Consider the following 27,886-nt stretch of genomic DNA (forward strand, 5'->3'; position numbering starts at 1 on the left):
GTTATTTCTTATAAAATAACTAAAAAGTTTTGATCGATTTAATTTTTCGAAACCTGAATAAAAAGTTGTCATACTCATTTAAAAGATAAGTAACTGGATAATCGGGCTTTGCTCGGTATTTTTTGAAGACACAAAAACCCTCTGCATATTAAATTTCATGAAAATCGTAAAATATATATATATACAAGAATTGCTCGTTTAAATATATAAGGAGACCAATTTATAAAGTTATAGAGCAATTTAAGTTAAATTATCATATCTTGAACACTATAGGCAATATGTATTACATTATTGTAAACCGATCAAAATGTATGATTTTTATGCCCATAAAGTAATGAATTTTCTTTATAATTTTCTTATGTTTGATAATTATAATTTGATAATATTGCACAGAGATGGGAGATTCTCCTGTTGACAAGTGCCGTTATAGTTAAGTGTTCCCAGAAATTCTTCTCTCAGAAAAGGATTGAAGTATCAAATCCACATATTTTATGCGTGAATATTGACCTAAATCTAGATCAGCCACACTATTATTTAGTGCCAGACGGTTCAGTTCCTCGAAACATTCAGATAATACTCTATTGGAACGCTCCTCTATCTTTCTAAAACTCAAGTTGTGCGGGCACAGGTACCATTTATAAAAGTGAAGGTACAGTTTCACAGCCTCCTCAGTACAGTCGCATCCCTTGTTTTTGCATCACTGTTAAAAACTCCGATATGTTTTCATTGCTTGCTTAGAGTTGCTTTTATGACTCCATGGACTTGAAGGAATACAACTCTGAGCTGAAAATTCCTCAGAAATGGATTCCAATAATTGGCTTATTTGGCAAATAGTAATGGCCAAACTTTCTAGAGGCACCATGTGTAGATTTTGATCTGTGCGCACTTTCCAGAATATTAAAAAAAAAAAAATTGGCTCGATAGGACGGGGTACAAAAAAATTGCATTTGAAATGCTAAAATGACAGGACTAGGTATTAACCTACTGGTTGGCGTCTCCTGGTATAAACACGACACACCTTATTTTCGTCTGGGTGTAACAATACCTAACTAATTGATTATTAGTTGGCCCTTTATATTAAACATCATAGAAGACTGTCGAAGAATTTATTTTATGAAATTGGTAAATAAAAAATTACAAAAATTATATAAAGAACTAATATTTTGGTGGCGTACTTTCTTCGACGGGCGGGGGTGGTTCCTCTGGAGTATCTAAAGTGTATTGATACTCATTCTGTGGAACGTCATAAGCCATACAATAAATCGTATAAAAACTCATTACAGTTCCAATTGCAGCTAACACATTAGTTAATTGGAACAACAGTTTATCTGCTGATCCTTTTTTTATAAACACAGGATTACCATCATTTACCTATAAATCAATTTTAAATATTAGTTATTTCAGTTAAAAAACTCTTTTTTGGAGATTACTCATGTATACAAAGGCCTTCCAGCCAAAGATAATAAGCTACAATTTGTATCTGCCATTCAATGAGATCTGGAAGGAATTTTAAATTTTTATAATATTTTTGAAGAGGTACTCAGTGTCACAAAAAATGTACGGATTACATATAGTATTATATGTAATATGTGCATTTTTTCTCAGAATACTTGGGAAAAAGAAAAAAAATTTTGTTTTAAAGACGTGTTTTCCAAATTATATTCTTATTAACCGAACCAAAAAAGGGGGTTTTATAAGTTTGACCGCTATGTGTGTCTTTCTGTGTGTCTGTGTGTTTCGTTTGAAGAGTAATTTAATGGGGGGTGCTCTTAGCTATGTTTTAAGTGTGAGTTTAGGGTTCTGGACCCGGAACAACTAAAAAATAGCTGATGATCCTTGAAATTGGTTCAGTTTGTAGAAGGCTCTAATAAAAAAGTTAATTTAATGGAGAGTGTTCTTAGATACGTTACAATACCCAATTCTCGGGGGTTTTTTGAATTTTGTAAAATTTACATTTCGGATTAATTTGAAAAACTATGATGCATTATTAAAAATATGAAAAATATTTTACTGTAGAAAAGTTATACAAGCGGAACTCGTTTTTTCTTAAAATATGTTTAAAATGTTTGCTTTATCTTTTTATCAAATTGATAATAAAAATCTTGTTTTTTTGGGTTTGTGTTCCTACATTATTGATTAGAGTAATATTTTTATCATAAATTTCAAAACGGCAGTATCAAATATATTAAAATGGCGATTGAAGAGAGTGTAAGCATTATCTTAGAACATAAAATTAAATGACCAAAGAAGAAAATTACTACGAATTGACTTTGGAATTAAATTATTAACGTACGTATTGTAATTATTAACGTACGCGTACGAAATTTACACTACGAGAGTGTAGATAGAGTTGGGCGATCATAGTGGTTAATAATGCGTTGAAATTGTTTTTTTATCTCGATGTTCTAAGATGATTTTTAAGAAAAGTGGTTAAACTGAACTATTACCGTTTTTTTGAATATTTCTATCAGGGACAGAAATTAAAAAAATTGTACCTGGTCTGTATGCCTCAAATCTCGATGGTGGTTACAATTTTTCGAATAAAATAAACAAACCTGAAATCTTTCTTGTAAATTTTTTAATCTTTGAAGTTTAGCTGCTTCTTTTGAAAGTAGATCGGTTACTTTGGGTGCAGTCTCTTTACAGTCTCCTGTAGGATCAAAACCTTTATTACCCAAGTTTTTAACAAAATTTAAATTGATATTTCGAATATATTTCAATAACTAAAATAAAAATTAAATTTCATTTTATTATGGAATTAAAATTTTCAAAAATTAATCTTACAGTTGATCCATTCATTTTCGATATTTTAAATATTATATACCTATATTTAAATATATACCTATATTTTGATTTCAATCAGCTTTTTTGTCAAAATGAATAATTTTTTGTTTTTTTATTTGATACAAAATATTTTCAGAGCTCACTTCAAATTTTACAAATTCGAATCTTCATAGTAAATACTGAATGCTCTAAAAAAGACATTTATAAGTTAATTTATTACTAAGCTATTATATATTTTTAAGTTTGGCGACTTAATTGATAGAAATAATTATTTCAATCAATAGGACGTTTAAAAAAACTTGAAGCAGACATCATTTCGAACAGTCATTCACGAAAATCATCATATCGTACTTTTCCGACGGTTTGAAATATGTAGGCATCATTCATGAAAATCGTAAAGTCATACACTTTCGACGGTTTCAAATAACTGTCTATTTGGAACCACCGGAAAAGTTTGTGAAAAAAAAACAAGCAATTTTCTGAAAAAATTTTAAGAGCTTTTTATTATGTGAGAGATCTAAAAATTTGAATTTTTGATATCTTGTATTTTGTTCGTTTACCGTTTTTGATTAAGTTACTGATATACACGAAAATATATATGTGTTCTCGATGGAATAAACGTCTTCTAGAATTATTTAGTGTTTTAATTAAGTTACTTACACGATAGCAAAGAAGTGTCTTATCGAATTATTTAATTTGGGCGAAATTTTTTATCGAGAAATGTATTTGATTTATACAGGGTGTTTCCTAAGTACAAACAATTGGGTAGATGACTGATACGAATGTGCCATATTGCCTATAAAAATGTAAAAGAAGAGATGATACAATAACAAAATTTGAAAGTTAAATTTTAACTGATTATAAAAATACGAAGTTATAAACTTTCAAAGATTGTTGCCTGCCTCTTTCTTACAAAACTGAGTTTTGTATCGATCGCTCTGGCGATATTCAACAATGACGTCAGTTTTTAAATATCTTTCTCTTTGTTTAATTAGGAATAATTTTACTTTTCTTTTTCGGTGCTGTGAGAAATATTCACCTTAAGTGATAAAAAAAAATTTAGTTAGCGTCCCCACCAATTTTATGAAATAAAGTTCATGCAAGGATCAAATGCTATGTCCACAAATGCTTTGTTTCCAAGATAAAGGGTTATAATAAGTTTTAAGAAAAATATCACAGTGAATATTCTTGTGAAATTTGGTACCTACACATATTCATCCGGAGGTGTATATGCATTTGGAGGTATTTTTCGGTGTACATAAACTTTTTATATTTTTGCTAGTGATTTCTGACAATCGGTAACGAGAGCAGACATACTCAAGTCAAGACTCCTAAATTTTTATACTTACTTCCTAGAAACATCCTGTGTACTGTGTTAATTTTCCATAAAAGTAATTCAAATAAAATACCTTTAAATTGGATGGAAGTTCTTGGAAATTTGAGATGATTCCAAAACGAAATGACATCAAATTTTACAAAAATATTTACTGTTTTTTTTATTTTTATATTCATTTTAAAATTTTAAAGCTTTATAGAACCGTTACATAAAGACGAATTAATTTCCGTGAAGCCTCTAGCTTACAAATTACTCAGTATATTTAATTCTACGAAATATTTAACAGGAATGGCTATAAAATTGAAGTTGGAAAAAATAAATACTTAATTGAAACATATTTCAAATGCCGGTATTTTCATATCTAAGAAATTCAATAAAAGTTTATCAGGAAGACGCATAAAAACTAAAAATAATTAGATTCTAGCAAATAATTTTATTTCCTCTAAACGTGAATAAAATAATTTTTAGAAATCCGTTCACCAAACCATCGGAACATTTACCATCGGTACTTTTTTTTAATTCAAAAGGAAAATTCTATAATTTTTTATTTTTTCAAATAAAGAATTATTTTAATTAAATAATGAGATAAAAAAATTGTTCAGTACAAAATTTTATAATTAGATCAGCGTTTCAACATGACATGATTAAATAAGACATAATGAGGCCCCCATTTAGTAACGGATTCCTCTCCTTTGTGGAAATAGATAAAATAAAAAAAAATCATATATCCTGTCTCGATATCAACACAAAAATGAGTGAATATTGTAGGTTGAATTCTATAGAGTGTCCTTCAGCTATCCGTTCAGATATTTGAAAGATGAAAATATTTTAATAACATTTAATAATTAATAACAAATTTTATGTAGGAAGTAGCTATTAATTTCTTTAGTGAAAACAGGAAACACTAACAGACATATGGTAGCAAGTATAGGTAGTTATTTTTTTAAAACAATATTTCCCCCCTTGAATTTATATAATTTGGAAAATACGATTTCACAACTTGAGATATATTTTTATTATCAATTTAATTGAAATTTTCTTTTCTATTATTTTTGTCTTACCACTATTTGAAAAAATGTCTTCACCAAGATCTCCCTGATATCCGAAATTTCCAAATATTACACGTTTCGCCTTTTTTGAAAATGAACGGAAAAGCGAGCTTATTTTTATTACCACTAAATATATTTATGTCTCTTCCCATTTTTTTGACAATCCTTAAGGTCCTTATAAATGCTGAAATGGTCCTTATAACAAAATGTAGCTATATAGAATAATTTTATATAAACATTTTTTTAGATAAAAATTGTTATCCTTGACTTTTAACACACCGGTAGTCAATGGACACTCTGTACAAAAACCGGATCCTTCTTCAACTCATCAAAACGGCAGCGTCGTCAAACGAAATTTAACATAAATCGAGGATAAAAATTGACTTTGGTCAATTATTTTTGTACCCTGTGTAATTTTTCGGTAACTTTTGTGTCAAGGATGGACGCATGTATTAATTTCTCAATCAATTTTTGTTAAAGCGTTAAAATCTTTGAAGTACGCTGTAGTTTGAGCAGAATTTATTTTTTATTCAGTTTTTATTATTAATTCTAACGAGCGTTTAAATCAACGTGTGTTAAAATCGACGCTCGTGTCACATGAAAATTACTGGGTGTAAAATCTGGAAACTTTCAAAGTGACTACTTTTTTTTATTGATTAACGTTAATTAACAGTTTGTTGGCGATTAACTTACAATGTGTTCTTAACGTAATTATCTCTGCATCAGGTGATTTTGAACATCAAGGTCAGAGCTTATGATTTTTCAGATAAGATAAAGTATTTAGAAAAAAAGTTGAATTAAAAAAAATCTACAATTCGAGGATAGAGCGTTTAGTATACGAAATGAGAACCCATGGATGTGTCCAAACGTTAAAACGTTAATTCTAGTCTCCGTTATAATTAAGAAGTATTTCTTTTTGATATACGAATTTTGTAGCCGTAAACTTGAAAAATTATTTTTAAAGTAGGTACAATATTGTCAAATATAACTACAAGAGGTGCTCAATTATATTTAATTTAATGTAGTCTTTATAGTATAAGCGCCTCAAGCTTTTAGTATCATATCATATATGAGTGAAAAATTATCATATAGGTATGGGTATCGTGGTGTTTATTTCAATAACTAGACTTTAAACACTTTAGAGTACTTTCTACAAAAATTTTTACTTAAAACTAAAAAACGTATGCGCACCTAAATTTGCTGAAAGCAATGAGAAAAAAAGAAATTTGGTTTTACAGTGCTCCCACTATATTTATAATATTTTTATGTCATATTGTTTAATTTTCTACACCTGTTTTGCGATTAAAAGATATCTAAAAATTAATAGAAGGAGAATTAATAAAATGCTTGCTATTCAAAACCATATTAAACAAGGAATTGTTTTTTATTCTTCGGATCATATAAAAATCTTTAGGACTTAAGGACTTTAAGTTTTAAGCTAAATCAGGCAAGAAAAATAGAAAAAATTTTACAAGTTTCCAGCAGTTTAAACTTCATGAAGTTATAATAAATAAACCTCAAATCGCGTTTTTAATAATTTTCAATTTGCTTTAACAGAACTTAAAAGCTCTTCTAGCTATCTTTGTAATGGATGCTATTGGTGTACATATTTAAGTTAAAAATGAAATTTTGGCAGGCTTTCACCACGGTTGCCGTTTTGATTGTCATGGTTCAGAAAGTTTGAGGGTACTTTTCCAAAATATTTTATTACATAATACATTGTATTATTTTTTACCCGACTGTTAAGGAGTAGTTATGTTTTTCGCACGTATCTTCTATGAATGTATGCATGTATGCAAGGTATCATTATAGTTGTCTCAAAAATCCAAGTGTTCTTAGATAGGTGTTCTAAAAAAACAAAACAAAATAGCGGATTTTTGGAGCGAAATAGTAATATGTTAATAAAAAAAATTAACAAAACCTATCGAGTAGGGTATAAAAATAAAGGAAATTAAAAGGGGCTTACAAAAATATATATAAGTTGTATATTAAAATTTAATTAGGAATAATAAATTGGTTTAAAATTTTAATATAGTATAGTAAGAGGATTTTTTTAGTCTTGGGACACTAAAATATCTAAAATAAAATAAATAATTAAAAAAGTTACAAATCCGACTGCGTTAAATAAAATCTGAAAAAAATGAAAAAATTCACGTACCCATGAAAACCTAAATCGAATCAAATTTTCCCATTAATGGACCCCGACTGTTAAAGTCGGTATGTAAACTACTGGACTTGTTTCTTTTTTCAGATTTTATTTAACGCATTCGGATTTTTTATTTTTTAAATTATTTACTATACACAGGGTATATAAAAAAATCAAATCATTTATTAGTATTGTTTTAACAAAATATTTTTAGAATATAATAAATACATAGTGGAGTCTCTCTAACTAACATACTCTGAGATCTGATAGATCTCTTAGTTCAGTTTGGTGGTGGTAAAAACTTAAAGTCTTCAGAGAGTTGCTAGGTCCATTATAGACTCCAGATTCATTAAGCGTACGGTGGTGTGTTCGTTTACGTTTATAACAAACGTTTGGTTTTTTCTTCTTCAACAAACATTTTATTTTATTTCTGTTGTGTGCTCGTCAAAACTTTTTTTTCGCTACAGACAATAATTCAATTGTTTCGATGTAATTTTTTTTTTTTTTGCAACGCGTCTGAATTGTGACTGAATTTGTGTTTATATTATTGTGAATTTTTTTTCAAATTTTAAATGGATCTACATCGATTGTTAAGGTGAGAATAAATTTTGCCGGCCGGTATTATATGTTCAATAAATTTATTTTTGCTGATTTAAATTTAAACAGTTTTTTAATGCTTATTTAATCAGTTAATTATATAGTGTAGTTATAATTTTTATAATTTAATCTGTAATTACAAGGCACGAGCGCATTTTTTAAAATAAAATTAATAAATTGTAATTTATTTTTAAATGTATATAATTATTGAATGAATTAACTACATTTTGAAATTTAATTGTGATGATTTTAAATCTTTGAATGCAAAAATTTTTGTCGTTGAATTAATTTTATCATTTTGTCGTTTTCATAGAAATGGTTGTATCTAATTTTAGTATTATAGGAAAAATTTCTTTGCCATAAATACACTGCTATTACAAATAAAAAGTTAGCTATTTATTTTTTGTGAGCGTGAGTTCTCAAAAGGAACATTTGACCTAAAATGTGATGGGTAGAAAATTTATTTTCTTGGAAAATGGTTGGGTTTTTTTTCTGTAATCTCTCACTTCCTGCCTGGGAAATAATCAATAATTGTGTCGATCACATTATATTTTAAAACAATTTTATGAATGTTTTTTTAGATAAACATTTACAAACTTAGTTAATTAGAGAGTGTTGACTGTAAAAACTAAGGAAAATAATGTTTGTGTTTTGTGGCTGGGTTCGGCTGTAAAACCATTCAATTTTGACCCACGATTATTTTGTGTGAGATGTTATATTTTTCTTGGAATGCGACCTTTGGAGCCATGTCGAGTATGGAGATCATACTATTAAGCACATATAATGTTTCTTATAAAAGTAAAGTTTTCCAGAAATCAAAGAAAAATCAGAAATTAGAATTTAGGAACTTTGTTCCAAGTTTTTTGTTCTTCGTTTAGTCCTTAATGTTAGGTATTTGCGACTGCGTATGTCCGTCTTTAATTCACATAATTTTCGTAGTTATAGTCAATGATTGATTATTGATTAACAAGAAAACATTGAAAAATGAATTGGAATCGTCAAAATCGAAATAAATTAAATATAAGTTATTTACAAAGATTTACAATTTTTTATTGTATTAAAAATTGAATATGTAAACATTTTGCTATTTGTTAAACAGTAATTTTTATGAAAAAATAGTAAATAAATTAATATAATCATCAATTATTTAAAAAGATTGAATAATTTAATTAATCGTCACTTTTTTATGTATTTTTTTGTAAACGAATCAGAAAAATTTATTATTTAAAGCTTAAATCCATTTTATTCATAAAAAATAAAAATAATTATTAAATATAATTACGAAACATGTATATTAAAATAATATACGTAAATAATATTACTTAAATGAAGACAACAGCAGGTGATTTAGAAAAATTTATTTAAGTATAATAATAATAATAATAATAATAATAAAATATTTAATTAATTTTGATATGTTTATTACAATTTAAATATTTATTTGATATTATTTAAAGATTTTTAACTAAACAAATAATATTTATAAAATAATTATTTAATAATTTTTTTCAAGTATTTAATAATTGTAGGATTTTTATCTTATAAAATTGGGATTATAAAAATATTCTTTATTTCTTAAATTTAAAAGTTTTTGTAAATTACCTCATTGTTCTGAATAATTTTGCAAATAACAATTTATTATTAACTAATGCCACGGAATTCAGTAAAAAATGTGGGAGACCGTACCTAATGCTTAAATTGTAGGGAAATTTTTTCCTTTATTTTTTATAATTAATTGTTTTAAAAAAAATTAGAAAGAAATCTTTTATTGAAATTTTCAAAATAAAATAAAATTTGTTATTTTTTGATCAGTTTTAAGCAAAAAAGTACTGAGTAAAGTAAAAGTAAAAGTAAAAGTATGATTTTTTCTCTTTTTAAGAAATATGTATAATTTTTTTTTTTTCTATCTCTGAGGGAATTCGCTTAGCTAACGCAGCTCCTGCGCCACGAACTTTTTTAAGGATATAATGTATTTCTCCCCGTCATTTTCACCACCATTTTTTAAACTTATATAAATTTGTTTTAGATATTATAAATTATGAGAAATATTTCTTGTAAATAAATGTATAGCAATCGCAACTTCGCCTGTCTGTGGCATCATTGCGCCTTAACGGATGAACCGATTTTAATTTTTTTTTGTCTCGTTTGAAAGGTAATTTAATGGAGAGTGTTCTTAGCTATGTTTCAAGTGCAAGTTTAGGGTTCCGTACCCGAAAATTTATCGGGGTTTTTTTAAATTTTGCAAATTTAACTTGTGGACTTTTTAGCTCGTATGTCTATTAATAAAGTATGTTTTTTAAAACTATATTTTCTCATTGATTGCTCGAATACACCACATTAAAATTGATTTCAATAAACTATTAAAGTAATAAATTAATTCTACATATAAAAGTTTAATTAATATCGAATACATTTTAATTGAAATTTGACTGTCAATATCATTCAAAATAAAAATACAATCAATCTATTCATAATACTACTTTAGCACGCCTTGTATACTATTGCTAAATTTTTAAAGCTAATAAAACAACCTTATTGTCAGATATTACAAATTAATAACTATAATAATAAAAAAGTAAAGTTGTTTATTTATTTTTAATTAATTGTATTTCAATTTTATTTAATATAATGCAGACTAATTTGCTATTTAAGAAAAAAACTATTTTATTGAAGATGTATCTTTTAGCATCAATTCTCTCAATTGGATAGGAAGCGACAGAAGGTTCAGAGCCAGGCTATGGGGATAATTTAAAAAAAATATACATCTTCAATAGAGATATGATAAAGGTTAGGTAACGAAAGTAATAGGTTGATATATTTTCGAAATCATGCCAGAGGAATGGAATTTTTGGCATTCGATGTGAAATAATTGGGTTTTTTATGAAATAAAATAAAAAACTATAACTTTCACTATAATTTTCCAAGGAAAATCGTCCTTTTTCCGGAGATGAAAAAAACTTCACGTAATTTTTTTTCTTTGCAAATTTCAACCCATTTACAGTCATGGTAGATGGATGCCGTTTACATTCGACGCGGAATACTATATTTTAGAAATGTCAGGCTACTTAAATTTTCCCAATATAAGGAAAAACGCCAATAAAACGTAGTAATTCACTTAATTCAAGATTACTAAACAAGGTTAAGAAAATTATCTCATAATACTGGAAAATACAGTAAACTTATTTGTGCTAAGTTTATAAAATTATTTTTGGTGGAAGCGCAATGAAATTAAACATTATGAAAATGAACAATGACAAGTGAAATTTACAAAATTGAAAAAACCCCCGACAAATGCGATTTAATTCTTGGAAACCGATTTTTGGAAACTTAGTTATAAAATGTTCTCAATCAAGTCTGTTCGACAGTTTAGGGCCTACGATGCCACTGAGAAACACATAGACGCACAGATAAACACTTTAAATTTATAACACTCCTTCTTAAATCAATATCAAAGTGATGGTCAAGGACATTAGATGATATGAAAAAGATACTTAGAGAGCTATCATTTTTTGGAACAAATTTTTTGAAATATTTCAATTGAATATTTGAGTTGATTTTGTTCTTTTGAATTATTGTTTTAAATTTCCTAATTATTTTACCATTTCAATTTTCGAAATGAATTGAATTAGGTTTATTTGACAATTCATTTCCATAGTAATTATTTATAGGCCATGCCTTTTTCCTAACTGAATCGATTTAGAAGATCATCGCCAATTTTTTAATTTTTTCGGGTACAGAAATATAAGCTATCACTTGATACATAGCTAAGAAGACTCTCCGTTAAATTACCTTTTTAATAAAACAAAAAAAAATTAAAATCGGTTCATCCGTTCAGGCACTACGATGCCACAGACAGACAAACACACAGACAGGCACACATGGTGGTCAAACTTACTAATTTTTTTAGTTTGTGGGTTAAAAAACATAATATTTTTACTATTCCCTGCGCTTCTAAATTGTATTAAAATTTTTAATTTGTGGATAAATATTGACAGTAGGCAGAGCAACAAACTTATAGATAATTTATTTTTCGGGGATCTAAAAATGATGCAAGACCTATCGATCGAAATATTATTAAATGTTTCATCAGAATTCCTTCTATTTAAAACCGTGGTTTCTGAAATCTAAGTAAATGAATAAAATTAGTACTTTCGAGTATTTATTTGTGTATTATTAATTCTGAGAATTTTTTTGAATCTTTTCCGTTTTCGAGCATTGCTGTCTACTTATTGTATGCCAACGTATTGTTTTTTTTTTTTTTTTTTTTTTTTTTTTTTTTTTTATAGTTGACTAGACACGATTATTAATTGCCATTAAATTATCATCATTCATCATATAAAAATGTCTCCACTTATTATTTATTTATAGTGTTTATTGGTTTGAACAAAAAAAAAAATTATGATATAAAACAGTCACACAAATTAATTTCTTATTTATGGCCTTAAAAATTATCCCTAGGGTCTGTATGTCTCGACTCTGGATATTAAATGTTTGTTTTCAGTTAAATAATATAAAAATTTTCAAATTAAATAGATGGAAATTGATTATAAAATTTGGAATACAAACATTTGACCCAAAGTACCCAAATGTTGTCGTACCCAAAGACAGATATAGGTTAGATGTCGCTTTTAGCCTACTTCAAAAGGCATTTTAGCCTCTGTTTGATACACACGTACATGTTCAATAAGTCTGAAATCAATCCAATCCTCGTCTTAATTTTAATTTTGCGGTTGATTTTTGTTTCTAATTGAATTTAAAGGTACTAGATCGTGGAATAGAAGACTTCTTTTTGGCAAGTCTACCGTACTTTGCTTCTATGACTTTCCAAAAGTGCTGCGTTTTCACATGAGCGCGATAACGGCATATTTAAGCTATAGTTCTGAAATAGCGCGACAGGGAATTTGTCGGACACTATGACGCACACTTGATAACATTAATAATTATTATAAAATAAAACATTTAGTCCGATAAAAAGACTGCACCGATGTCTACCACATAGCTTGTCTACCACATAGAATATGCCGTACTTAAGTATTTTTCTTTTTGAATACATATGTAGTTCGCTTTTGCTGAATAATTATTAATGTTATCGAGTGGTGACCGACAAATTCTCTGCTGCGTTTTTTCAGACCGATAGCTTAAATTATCCGTTATCTTGTTCATGTAAAATCGCAACACTTTCGAAAAAGTCGTAGAGAGAAGTTAGATAGACTCGCTAAAACGAAGCTACTCACGAAGTTTTAAGAAAGTATTAATCATTATACAAAGCACCCTTTCTGTCTCACGGTCTAAACGTAGGTTTGTACATTATTCAGGAATATGATTTCACTAAAATCTGTAAATCTAAAATCTGTCATTTTAGGCCTTGACCTATTTGGTCTGCACATAAATTTGACTCTGACTGAACGTAAAAATAGTTTTTAACTTTAATACGGGCGGGTATTTAAATTATATAATTTTATTATAATACCTGGGTAAGATCATATAAATTCCATTCTTAAAAAGTGATAATAAAGTTTATCATTTTTTATCTTTGTTGAATATACTTTATTATATAAAATAAAAACTATTGGATTATTATAATATTAAGAGTTGAATATAAAATAAAAAAATGTTAAACAGGGTGACTCGAGTTGAATGAGCCTATCAGTTCAGTTTTTTATGCAAAAAAATAGAAGACAATGAGTTTGTTTATATTGTTATTAAATCATTATATCTATCACAATAATGTCTACTTCTTTTGGTAAAATTGTTTTTTTTAAGAAGTATTTACCTATTTATGTAAATAAAATTAAATATTGTTCATTAAATTTATAATTTGAAAACTAAGTAAATACTTGTTGATTAGTTAAAAATGTGTGAACATTTGACAAATTTAAATAAACAAACTGATTTTTATACCCTGTTATTTATGTAATATATATCAAGGTATACTAGGTTTAGTCTCAAATTTTTATACTCTGTTATATATGTAATACAGTAGAAACTCGATAGCTCGAACTTCGTTAAGGCTTAATCCTCAGTAAGTCGGAAAAAAACGGCGATTAATAAATCAAATTTCCAATTTTTTTGTAGTCTTGCCTTTACGAAACTATTATATTCTATACAGAATGTTAGATTTACACCTAGGCATATAGATATCATGAGTATGATAGAGTAAATGCGTTAAGCAATGCATTTAAGTAAGAGGTATTATAGGTGTTATATGAAATTGCAAAAGTGACTTGCATCGTGGCTTATCTATTGCAGTTCATCTATTCAGCTAATAAACTCCCACTCTCTAAGCGTCTTACAACTATCTCAACGCATATCAAAGCTTCAACACATGTATACCTCTCACTTAGATGCATTGCTAAACGCATGTATTCTGTCCTACTCGTGATATTTATATGCCTAGATGTAAATCGAACATTCTGTATATTATATATCATGTATACGTGAAAGAAAACATAAATTAAGCTAATAATCAATATAATAAAAATAATAGAATTAAAATTAATAAAATTAATATTGATTGTAATTGATTGTAGAAAAAAAAATTAAAATTAATATTATTAATTATTATTATTATTATTAATAAATAAAAAATGACAAAGTGTGGACAAGGACATTCACCTTGAAACAAAATATATATAAGAATACTACTATACAATACATAGGTACCTCACATATAGCATAGGTGTGTTAATTATAATTTGCATTTACTAACATTGCAAGTAAGTACATTAAATGCAGTTAATAAAATAATGCATTTAGACCGTGAGCTCATAATGAAGCTAAATTTTAATGATTGTTTTTGTCTGCCTTCTTGAGTACTGATTTTGAGTTTTGTCAATATATAGTATAAAACAAAGTCGCTTCCATCTATCTGTCTCTTATCCCTATGAATGCTTAGATCTTTAAATCTACGTAACATATTTTGATGCGACTTTTTCTAATAAAGTGATTCGAGAGGAAGGTTATTATGTATAATACATGCATTAAATAGTAAAGAAACACTGATTATTTTAGAAGTTAATCGAAATTATGAACAAAAGGAGGGTAGGTGACGGCATATGAAGTGAATGTAATAACACAATAATTATTCTATTTAAAATTGAAGTTGCCCAGCAAAGTGGGTAATTCACAGCTAGTAACTAATAAAATTTTTATGGTTACATAAAGTTTTTCAATTTTCGTGTTTTTCTACAAATTTTTTTTGTCGGTAAAAAATATTTTATTGGAGTGACATGTGATAAAATGGTAGATAGTTTGTCGAAATGGTCTAAAAATGGTTTTGTTCATTCTTCTTCATTACTAAACTTAATTTCAAGCCTCTAAAAGGCAGGCAAAAAGAATAATGGAAATTTCACTTCATTGTGGGCTTAGGATCTGTAATACCTATATATTTTATATTTATACAAATAACCACACATAAATACGTGGATTATTTTGTCTGGAACATAGTATAAATTCATGGAAAATTAATTGTATAAAATTTATATTACATTAAACTTAAAGACGACTCGTATTTATTATACCTAAAGTTGAATATTTTTTAAAATTATTTTGTATTGCAAAAATCATTTGTTTATGCAAAAAACCCGGGGGATTAAAATAGAACCACAAGCGTTAAATTGGTTTTAATAAGGAGTTGAATACAAAGATGGATGTTAAAAACCATAGTAACTTACAGCAATATCATTCAACTACTTAAAAAACTCTGCTACTTTTTTTTAAGATTTAAGCCGTATTGACTGCTTGAAGTCATCAGTGATTTTCCCAATAATCAATACAAACTTTAAGGTAGTGAAAGAACAAATTTTTTGACTACTATCTCGAAAAAAAACTGAAAAGTATTTCAGTCTTGGCTAAAGTGAGGAAAAATTTACGTTTGATACGTGTACATAGCTTAGCCAGAAATTTGTTCATTTTTTGAAACAGTAATGATTTTGTATGTCTGCTTTATTCATATGATTTTGTTTTTTAACTTTATTCACTCAAAGAATTCGATCGATCTGTCTATGATTCTATTTACGATTAGAAAACAAAGAAACGAATGAACATATCTATAATAAAATTGTATAGAGAAGAACAGTATTATAGGCTAAATTAATTCATAATCTTACCTTAGATAATATATTTTAAATAGATAAGCCCAGTGTATACCAAGTATATATATTTTGGCATCACAGAGTAGATTAACAAAGACGAAAATACAATATTCAAACAGGTGACGGAGAAACACGATTTTGGAAGCCTGGTATTCAATGCGCATGATCGTATAACCGGAATCAGCTGCTTCAATGATGTGTTTATATTTCACATTCACATGTGCTTGAAATAAATAAATAAAATTTTATTTTGTTTTAACGTTCAAACGAGTAATATTGTTAGATAATTTTGTGTTAATTCTATGAAAAAAAATTTTAAAAATGGTAAAATGGTAATTTGTTCAAAATATACTGTTTTAACTTTATTTAAAAGTGGTATAATCTTATTTTAAATACGCGCCAGGATATTATGTTGTATATTAAGACATGCGTATTATGACCAGGCCTCGACATTTATTATCCTTGTCAATCTACTTTGAGACGTGGTTCTCACTCTGTTGGCAACTCCAGTAGTGAATTTTCAAAGAATCTTACGAATGGTTAATTTACAATTATTATTTATTTCTGAACAAAACTATAAGTAAACCACCCCAATATGAAATTGCTAACCGCTGTGAGTGATAAAACAAAACATTGTTTTCAGTTAAAATACCGCTTGTAAAATGTCAAATAAATCTATCAACACTTACGTAACAAGACCAAAATAAAAACTACCCTTAAGTTATAAAACAAAAATAAACCACTAGTTTCAAATTTCAAGTAGTGTTAGGTTAGTTATAATGTCAGTGCAATAAAATTAATGTAGTTTTTAATGGTTTAAATTTTTTTTAATTTCAATTTGGAATATATCAAATTTGTCAAGTAGTTTTTTATTTATTGGATCGACCCTAATAATAATGACCGTAATTTGTATTTTTATAAAAATAATAATAAATTTCCCATGATGGGAAAGTAATAATCTCATAATAGTTGATGTAGTTTTTGGATCCCTTCTGCTACGTTATCAGAATATTGGAAAAATGGTTGTAGTATACCTTGCAAAGAACAATGCAAGTTCCGTTTCAAAAGGCGATTGACTCAGTTCATCCCATAGTTATACATTTTCCCAACTTATTTGGGTTGGTTAATATGGATTTGTCGCATTAGAAATGCGATTTGGTAACTAGTATTTAAAGTGTGATATACAAAAATATTTTTTATAATAGCTCAATCATGAGGCGAAGAAATGGATAAGGATGAATCACTTTGGAAGTTTTTAAAGTCATTTATCAAATATTTGAAATTAAATTAAAACAAACGAAAACAAATAATTGACTGAGTTAATTGTTGAAATACCATGTAAAGACAGTGCGGATTACGCAATCTTTTGTTTTTTTACGTCTTATAAGTATAGAAAGATAGCCACACAGATATACATACATGTCACACACACTTGACTGATATTCCCACATAATACATACTATATAATGCGCCCTCACGGGTAAATAGTGATGTTTACGAAAAAATGTTTTAAACAAAACTTGTTTATTTTTTTATAAGGAACAGGTTTTTTACTTGTATAAAGTACTATTGTTCTATCTCTTACGGTTTACAAGACCCAATTGACCCAGCTTGATATCTTTTTTCGTTTTTGAGGTATCGTGATGACAGACAGACAGGCGGACAAACAACCGAGAAGGGACTAATTATGTGATTTTAGGAACACCTATACCAAAATTTTGTTCGTAGCGTCAATATTTTAAAATAAAAACTTGGGACTAAAGTATACCTTGATAAATTTCATATGCATGGAATAATTAACTTGTTGAGAATATTAAAATCAAAATATATATATAAACTGCAAATGAAAGTGAAATGAAATATTTCAGTCAAAGTAACAACATTCTATTTTTCTTTTGATCAATGGATTTTTGATATAATTAATCCAGTTTATATATTTTGTTTAAAAATCAAAAACATTTTGAATATAAACATTTATTTTAAACTCATATAACGAATTGTTATTACAGTGATAGGCATTGGAAGTGAAACGATAAATTTGACGTTAAGAAGCTAAAATTCGTGATAACGAGTAAAACGACCTCCCAGGATTCATATAGCGAATGACATTCTTCCAAATTTGTTAAAAGAAACTATCAAAATTCTGATTTAAAGTGTCAATTCTGAAGAATGCCTCTGTCTACCTGTGAAGTAGATTTTCAAGCTATGTGGTTGAATTAATTCCTCTACAGCGCCGGTAGAGTTGAGTTTTCGGAAACAACATGTTTTATAGGGGTTCAAGAAAAATTATTATTCAAGGGGTGAATGATAGGGTGAAATGTAATCTTATTTATCGAAGATAAATCATTAACTCAAGAATAGCTTTCAGTATCATTGGAAATGAAAAATATTCAACCGACCAAGTGATGATTTCAGATATGAAGGCACCTTTTAGAATTCTGAGATCTCGTATTACTGAAAATTAATAAAGTTGAACTGATAGCGAAATTTGGAACATAATATATTCCAATAATTTCTTTACCTCCTAATCTTAATATTTATGATTTTCAGTTTATGTTTGTTTATATTAGTCTACATAAATCTTATAATTACAATTAATAATATTATTGTAGGCATATTTTTGTTTCAATTTAGAATCTAATAATAATTTAATTATTACTTTTATAAATTATAAATGCAAAAAGTTTATTTGCAATAACAAAATAGAATATATCTGTTTAATGTTTGATTATGTGTTTAATATAATAAACACTTAGACTTACTTCATAGATATAATAATTAAATTTAAAATTCAATTTCCTCTTTCTAAAAATTTGATTTATGGTTTATGGTTAAAAATGTGACTACACTTTTTGATGCGAATAATAAACATATTTAAGAACATTTAGGTTTTAATAATTTCATACTAACGACGCTTTTTAAAAACCTAATCGTGGTTTATGAAAAATTTTCTTTTTAAAATCATTCCTGTTTCAGATTACTTTTTAAAATCATCAAGTTAATTTTTAATTTGAATATCTCCATCTCAATTTTATTTTAGTTAGGCTTAGGTTTTAGGTTTAAAGTTGTTATAACTATAAGTATACTTTAGTAAACAAACGAATAGATAAATTTTGTATTCCGGCATTATTTACACAAACAAAAATTATGTTACACAAATAAAAATGATAATCTATAAAAAGTTAAAAGTTAGTTAGCTAAATAAATTATTTGCTGAATTATTTGATGTTTTCAAAAGTGACTGTGAATTTGATTTAATTCAAAAATATCTGTAGCACTTAGGTACTTATTTCTTTATATAAGCACAAAATTTTTAATAACAATAGTTTCAAAAATTTCATATAATATCTTTGAAGTGTTTTATAATATTTTTTGAAAGCCTTTTTTGAATTACTATATAATGATATAAATAATATAAATTAAGGGGAGTTTTTAGAATATAATAATACCAAATTAGAACCAGTTATATTAGAATAAATCTTTTTTAAAAGATAAATATTATATGCCAGATTTATATCCAAGCATCTCACTAGATTTCACACTTAAAGATTTCAATCAAAATATTTATGAATAAAAAAAAAAATGTATCTTATAAAAATATTACCTACTTATAGAAGAAAGAAAGGTATGTAGCCTATAATTAAGGACCGTTTCTTTTACTCACCATTATAAACAGTGTTGGCTTAATTCTAAAAAAAAGCATTTGGATTGCTTAGAAAAATAACACCTACTTCTAGAACTTAAAAATGAAATAGTTAATTTCTGTAGATATTATTAAAAGAAGCGGAAAGTAAATTAAAAACTGTGATCAAATACAACAAACCACTGATGCTATCACCTCCGAAATATCCATCGAAATTTGCAAATATTTCTCAAGATAATAATTTGTTAGTTTTTATATGCAAATAAATATATCTTTGTCAATAGGCAATATTTTTGATTGAAACAAATCGTGACTTTTGATATCCCGAATACATTAAATCAGTATGCTATTAGGCAGAAATTGCTTAGCGTTGTTTAATTGTATATACAAAGGTAATAATTTTTCCAAAATGTGTTTCGAACCAAATATGTCTTAACTATATTATTTTACTTCAATGAGGCTTTCCATGATACGGTGTTACTAATCCCAATCTATTTCGCCCCATATTAGGTTGTTATTAGAAAAGTCCAAGGAATATTCGGATTGATGGCAATGACCAAATCAAAATGAGCAAGTAGTTACTCAGACCTAAATGATTTTCCGCCTTTAGGTAGTGTGTTATTAGACCATTTTTCACTTATAATGTTGATACTCTTACTAACGAAATAAGCCAGAAATTTAATTCCCACGAATAAAACAAGTTTTCAAAATTTGCCGCGTTTCTGTTCTTTCCTCCCCAGATACGTGCCTACTCTGCTTGTACTCTAAATTCGGGCTTGTACTTATTATATAGAAGTAAAGTATACTAAATTAGATAGTAATGTTTGGAATTTCTGAGATTGAACCTGATTGATAGCCTGAGAGCCATATCTACAGATTTGTCGAGTATAGTGTAGTGTAATTGTAGTATGTTGGAAACAAATTGACCAATGGCGTGGCATATAGAATTAAAGACTGATTTCTATTACCTACGACCAAGGACTTTCTAATGTAAGATTAATGTATACGGTAAGAAATATATGGCGTTTACTACAATGCTGGTATGGTATAGAGACAGATATTATAGAATCTATGGGCTTGACGCCCATACTGCATTGACTCGTCCACCATAAATATTACCAATGTTATTATTCCCTCAATGGTCAAATCAGCATGGCATTCACACCGATATTGACATAGTGATATCCACAAAAAAAATTCTTACCGTGAATTAAATTAAATTGTGGATAGAAACATCCTTTTAGGAAAATTTTAGGTATTTTTGATTGAAAATCTTACCCGTTATATTACCTACTTTGCTTTCCTAATGAAACCGCTTTGGAACGTTCCACATATGCTGACGTTGAAAGAAGAAAGACTCATATTTTAAAAACTGTATTTATCTACATAAAAACAATTACTATTTAAAAAAAAATATCAACTTCTCTTGATATTGATTATTGAAAATTGATATAAAATAATTTCTTAAGGCCATTTTATATACATTTTATTCAATAAAACTTTTATTATTATTATTTTTTTAATAAAAAAATATTATATTCTATTGTTCTGTGATATAAATAATTGTAATATCCGATTTTGTTATCAAAAAATTATAATAACTACAGTATTGTTATATTTTTTTTTCTTAATTTAATAAAATAATATTTTATCAGATTTACTGCATAGTTAGATCACCACCCCATAAAAGTATCTTACTTTTTTAAGTTTTATGTATTTATCCCTTGAGGTTAAAGCACACTTCAAAACAATAACAAAACAATAATGCACTTTTAAAATATGTTGTTATTGTTCGGTCGGATGAAGTCACTTGTTTTAATAAAAGCCAGTGATTTTTTTCCAAAGATTAGAATACAGAGTTATTATAGAGTAAAGAAGGCTTGGCAATTGATTTCTTAACTTTGGATTTTATCTGAAGAGGTAATACAAATTGTAAGAAAAGTGAACAATTTTAAAATTTTTTTTAAAGTCATAGATTCTAGATAAATAATCTAAAACTTATTAAGAAATGTTCTAAAAACATACTGATATTCACTGTTAACCATCTTAATCCAAAATGGAACACCTAATGTTTAAAAGAAAATAGTTTGAGAATCGAAACTCAACCTGTCTTCTTAGGTTTTGCTGCTATCAAATTTAATCTTCAAAAGTGAACAGTGTCGAAAAATGCAGGGATGAATTGTGTAAAATTGGAACTTCATTATGAGCTCAAGGTCCAATAGATTTAGTTTATTGACGGAATTATTGTTTCTCTCAGTTGATTGGATAAAATATGAAAATAATTTAAAGTGTAACTCGAAATCCCTGTTTGCGAGTATCATAGCATCTAACAAGTAGAACTTGACTATTTGTAAAAATTGGAGGCGCTCAATTTAAAATATCAAGGATGATTTGGAGCCTCAAGCCTTCACTAATAGTCAATTATGAGTGACCCATAGGAAAATTTATTTGTTACTTTTAGTATTATAAAAGCTTGTTTCTTAAAAAGTATTTTTTGTTTAAGTTTTTTTAGATCTTTAGAATATTCATAATCTGCTCCTGTCTTGAAGAAATTACAGTCCTGGTGCATATGACTTGTATATTAAAACTGATATATTTATATTATTTATTGTTTAAAAGAACTGACCTATTTATGATAATACTCGTAAAATCTTATATTAATGTTAAAGTTAGTCATTCAACTTGAAGTAAATCTCATGCATAAAGTTATATCACTATTGTAAATTAAATAAATTTTTAATTGGAATTTTATTTAAAACAGGCAGTTACCAGTCCGCTCATAAACAAATATCACCATATCACCATATTATATTTACTCTCTAACCCCCATTAGACCTGATTTCGATCTTCGGCTTCAGGGGATAGTTTGGTGGAAATATGGTAAAATGAAAAAATAATTTACTTGTTACCTTTAAAGGAAGGTCGAAAAGGAAAGAGGTAGGCAATGAGTTCATGCTCAGAGCTCTCGCTCCCAAGTTTACCACACTATCCGGAAGGGGCTGATTAATAAAGCAAAGGATCATCGTGTCTACAATGAATTTGATTTCAATCGGCCTCAATCGCAAACAGGCTGACACCAACGATTATTTTATAAGTATATAGAGATTTTATGTATATAGAGATGTGGTAAGAATTTTTTAAAATTAAATTTTATTATTTTTATTGCTTCAATCGACATTCGTTATCGAGGCAAAATACCATGTGTAATCAATTTTTGGATAACATATCACAGAAAGAGATTGAAATAACACGAGGTGATGTCGCATATCTTAATTATCCCCTGTTAGCAACGCAAAGGAGTGGTAATGTGTTTATTAGTTTATGTATGTGTGTTCCTATATTGCACACTGGAGGCTAATCGCGTCGGCCCATTTTGAAGATTCGCACGTCAGTCGATTTTTCTTAACAGTGAGAGTGCATCTAAAGCTGTGGTGGTAATGAAAATTCAATATTGTGGCCACTAGACCCCATATTGTGAAAATGATGTATGTGTGCCCATGTGGCGCACTAGAGATAAAACGCGTGGGCCGATTTTGGTGATTCTTTGGTCAATCAATTTGTTTGTATATGGCAATAATGAAGATTCAATATGGCGACCATCAGATGCCAAAAAAATGAAAGTCGGCGAAATATGTCAAGTGTGGTATCATTGAATAGCTATTATATAGACAAATCGATTAACGAAATAATCATTAAAAACGTTTCACTCGTTTGGTCTCAAAGGACCAAACATACATTCATAGGCTAAAAATGAAAGTCGACAAACTATGGTAACTGGGATATCGTTGAATAGGAATTTGTAAATCCTAACTAAAAGAACTATTCGGACCCATTAAAATCAACACCAGCTCAAATCTTCCCAATAATGGGTCGCGACTGTTAAAATCGTTATGAAAACTGCTGGACTTGTTTTTTCCTTTTGAGTGTATATTGAACTTAGTCGGGTTTTTTTATTTTTCAAATAATTCTTAGAGATAGGTTAACTTAAATTTAATGAATACTTACGTGTAAAGTTGATTTATATCTCTTACTCTTGCCAACAACACTGTAGGCAATTTTCTTGATGACATGCTAAAATCATACAACATCTTATTTATTATTTAGGAGTTATTAACTTTGCGAAATTTTTTTGTGGATGATGATTGAACAATTTTAATGATTTTATGAATGAAATATGACACAACTGTTGAGCACATGTCTATAACTATAACTAAATAAATAAAAAAAATCTTAGAAATAAATCATAAAATTTAAATGAAGTTATTGAAAAGCATATCTCTGTGTGTTTGTGTTGTCCGCATTGTTTAAAATATATCAGTCGGTGGTATTTTTATATTTTTTTGTTTAAATTCAAATCTTTAATATTTGAAAAAGCCTAGACATTGGAAATCACGTAAATTCATTCAACGATATATATATAACCAAACCATCTGTGTGTGTGGTTAAGTCTTCTAAGTCTAGGCTTAACGGTATAATATCAAATATAAATTATCTTAACCATTTGTATAAAGATGTTCAAATATTTGTATGTTATATAAATGTATATCTAGGTGTAATATTTATATATTACACAAGTTTTGTTTATCGATATCAAAATAGAAAAAGGGTTCTTCTTCGAATTCTTTTTGATTTGTGGTAAGGAACATGATACAGATATAGATAATAAAATTTTAAGAAGAACAGAGTAGCCATCTGGCAATATCCTTCCAAATTGAGGACTATCTGTAAAAAAAAAACTATAGATAAATGGGTCTTCAACTTCTAGGCCAGGGTAAGTTTTTGTAGTTGATTTGAATATAGAATTGAGTAATAATAAAACTACTAGTGGCTTGAATTTCTAATGACCAATAGACCCTGGGAAAAAAGGGTGCTATGTAAAAAGATTATGATCTTTGTAAAACGATCTTGAGTCGCTTCCTTTTGGCGAGTCTACCAAACTTCTTTCCCCGACTTTTTTCGGAAGTGCTGCGTTCTCAAATAAGTACGATGACGTCATATTTAAACTATCGGTCTGAAAAAACGCAGCAAGACAAAAATACAGCACCGATGGGCTTGCCGACGGCCTCGCACATGCCCAGTATTTTTGTCGTACGTAATTAATACGTACGTAATTCATTTTTGCTGAATTGTATAATAATTATTAATGTTATCAAGTGGTAATAGTGTCCGATAAATTTCTCGATGCGTTTTCTTGACCAATAGCTTAAATATGACGCCATAGTGCTCATTTGAGAACGCAGTGCTTTCAAAAAAAGTCGTAGAGAGAAGTTTGGTAGACTCGCCAAACTTCTTTTGCTCGCCAAAGTATCATTTTACAAAGCATTCTTTCTGTCCTACGGTCTACAAATAAACTACAGTTGTATTCAAGTTTGATTTGAACTACTTACCCTAGTCTTTATAAAAACTGAATGTTCGAAAATCGATTTTTGGGAAGAAAACATAAAATTATCAATTAACAATAATGGTAGTGTAAAATTATAATTTTACAGTACAATAATCTATAAATATATAGGAGACTTTCTATAGATATAGATAGTCACTCATCACGATATCTCTGGAACTATAAGACCTAGAGACTTGAAATTTGGCAGGAATATTCCTTTTGCCAAGTAAAGGTCAGCTAAGAACGGATTTTACGAAATTCCACCCACAAGGGGGGTTGCGGGGGTGTTCATGAATAAAAAATTCATATTTTTCAATTATGGCTTTTAATAGTTCAAAACTTGGTCAGAATGTTTTAAATTACATTTAGAAATTTTTTTAACCTTCGGAGGGTAGAAAGGTGTAGCGAGAAAGTGGGAAGGAAATATCGAATATTTACAAATATACCTAAGTGGGGTAGCAAATAAAAGAGCATGACGTGTACATTACAAAACTGTTATCCAACGCAAGGAAATGTGGAGGGAGGGGTGCAAGTGGGGATGTTGCCCCGCAAAGCGGGTAGTTCCCAGCTAGTAATATTATATAATTATAAAAATTTTGAACAATGTTATCTAAGATTTAAGAGTATTTTTTCCATTATTTATAAAAAAAAAAAGGTTTTTTAAATGTTTACTGAGTGAGTAAGCGTTTTTTCTGTCTGTTTTTTGTCTACTTATTTCCTTTGTTAATTCTATCTATATATTCATTAAGTTTTTAGAACAAATAATCAAAGATCATCCCCTTGTAAGAATTATAATAATAAAGATGTTACCATTGTGTTTCTTTTGTTGTTAAAGAAAACAATTAATTGTCTATTTTTGTAAACATTTTGTTGATTTGTGTTTTTATTTCTTAAAATATTTTAAATCCCTTTTAATACTAAAAAGAAACATCGATAATGTGTAAGCTATGCTTCACTCCGGGATTTCTATATTCGATTTATGTATTCCGTAAAATATATAATCGGGATTATTATATTTGTTTTTAGACCCAAAAAATCTAGATCAATTTCCATTTTCAAATTGATTTGAAGATAGAGCGCTGCTCTGTGAGCTTTCCACTTTTTCGGTCCCTACTTTTTCGAAAAACAACTGCGAATTGCGTGGACTCTTATTAGAGATATCTTTAAAATCAGAATAAAATTTGCTACTCCTTACCTCCTCGGGTGAGCATTTTACCAGTTATACATTTCCGAAGCCGTGTAAAATTGTTTCTTTTAATTTTTAATTTTTGGAAAGTATTTTATAAACAAATTATCAAACTTTCTGGGGTATAAAAGTATTCAAGCTTATTTTAGACAAGCTATCAAAGAAAGCAGATGACACTAGATCAGAATCAACGGAGTTTTCTTGGATTTCTTTTATTTTCCTGGCTATGATTGGAATCACGATATGAATAGTTTTTAGACTTGAATTAATGAACCTGGTTATTTCGATATTTTGTGGCATAGTATGTGTCATTCCGTTTTTTTCATTGATTTTATGATGATGATTAATATGCTCTAATTTCATAGTTCAATTGCAACATGCTTTTTGAAAGTTTCAATTGATCAATATTTTCAATTGGAAAGTATTGTGATAATTTACAATATTGTAGATTATCAATAAATAATTTAAATATATTTCATTCGACAGAACAATTGTAAAAACATTTAACATTTAGTACAAAGTATATTATGTATATACATGGCTTTCAGCAAAATAAAAAATAATTTTAATGTTCATCTTTTTTATGCATGGGGAGTATTGACAGTAATTGTCTTGGTCCAAATCATGTACATATCAGAGATAGCTTAAGTCATTACCTTGTTATCTCGGTCATACTTTTGGTTGCTGAATATTTGAGACATAAAATATGTCAACTGTTTAATATCAATATTTCAAGCTTTGTTTTCAAAACCGGTGTTATTTTTGAATTTATATTCGGGAAGTTATTTTATGCGTTTTGAATAATTTCTGGGATAGTCCTTGTTCATTTCATTTCATTCCATTTCTTTGTTCAAATTCATTAATTATTTCGTTTTCTTTTTAGTTCAAGACACATAGGTAATAAAAGCTTCATTTCCCGAACTTTTATTCGTTATTTATTGAATTTAGTTTCATTGAGTAGCCTCATTTCTCAAGTTTAAATTAATGGACAGAAATATACTTCTCTATAACTGATTTTAAATGTAAACTTAATTTTTTTGGTATCCAAATCTTTTTAGTATGGGTATTTTAATTACACTCGAATTTTTTTTTTAATTCAACCGTTTGAGGCTTATCATCATTTGACGCAGCTTTGTAAGGTAAAGTAACGTATTTTTATGTAGATAGACGTCAACGGCTCGTCAATTGATCAAGCTGCGCCCCCCTTCCCATTTGTGCTCGGATTGAAACATATAAAAGATGAATAAGTATCTGATTAGCCTCGTGTAAATTAATAAAGCCGATACTGTTGTAAAATTATTTGAACTTTTGCACCTACAACTTTTTAAAATACAAAACAATTTACCTCCTGCGATCGTAGACTGGTTATTTTCATTTACCTATACGACCAATTTTATTGCAAATAGTTTAAACCGACAGACATTTAACACCAATTTAATGTAATTTCACTACAATATCGATAAAAATAATATGAATTACATAAAAATCGTAAGCGTAAATTAAGTTTGATATTTTAATTTATTTAGTGTCAACATTATGATATTATTTTAATGTATTTACATTATGAAAAGGCAATTAAAAATAAAACTAAAAGGTTATTATCTTTACCTAATGTTACTTATATTAAGATTTATTTTAAGGCACTTGGATTGGCATTATCTATGAAGTT

At 28.0% G+C, this 27,886-nt stretch overlaps 1 protein-coding gene across 4 annotated transcripts in view; it reads left to right on the top strand.

Annotated features, from left to right (window-relative positions):
* Window positions 1–7,815: 7,815 nt before the first annotated feature.
* Window positions 7,816–27,886, top strand: part of LOC123293392 (papilin) — a 137,882-nt gene continuing 117,811 nt past the window's right edge. For all 4 annotated transcript variants that reach the window (XM_044874200.1, XM_044874203.1, XM_044874202.1 and 1 more), the window contains exon 1: window positions 7,816–7,910. In XM_044874200.1, the coding sequence (XP_044730135.1) occupies window positions 7,888–7,910 (23 nt within the window). In that variant the 5' untranslated portion in view covers window positions 7,816–7,887. The remainder of the gene's footprint in view (window positions 7,911–27,886) is intronic.

The sequence above is a fragment of the Chrysoperla carnea genome, chromosome 2, assembly GCF_905475395.1.
Source record: "Chrysoperla carnea chromosome 2, inChrCarn1.1, whole genome shotgun sequence".
NCBI classification, from domain to species: Eukaryota; Metazoa; Arthropoda; class Insecta; order Neuroptera; family Chrysopidae; genus Chrysoperla; species Chrysoperla carnea.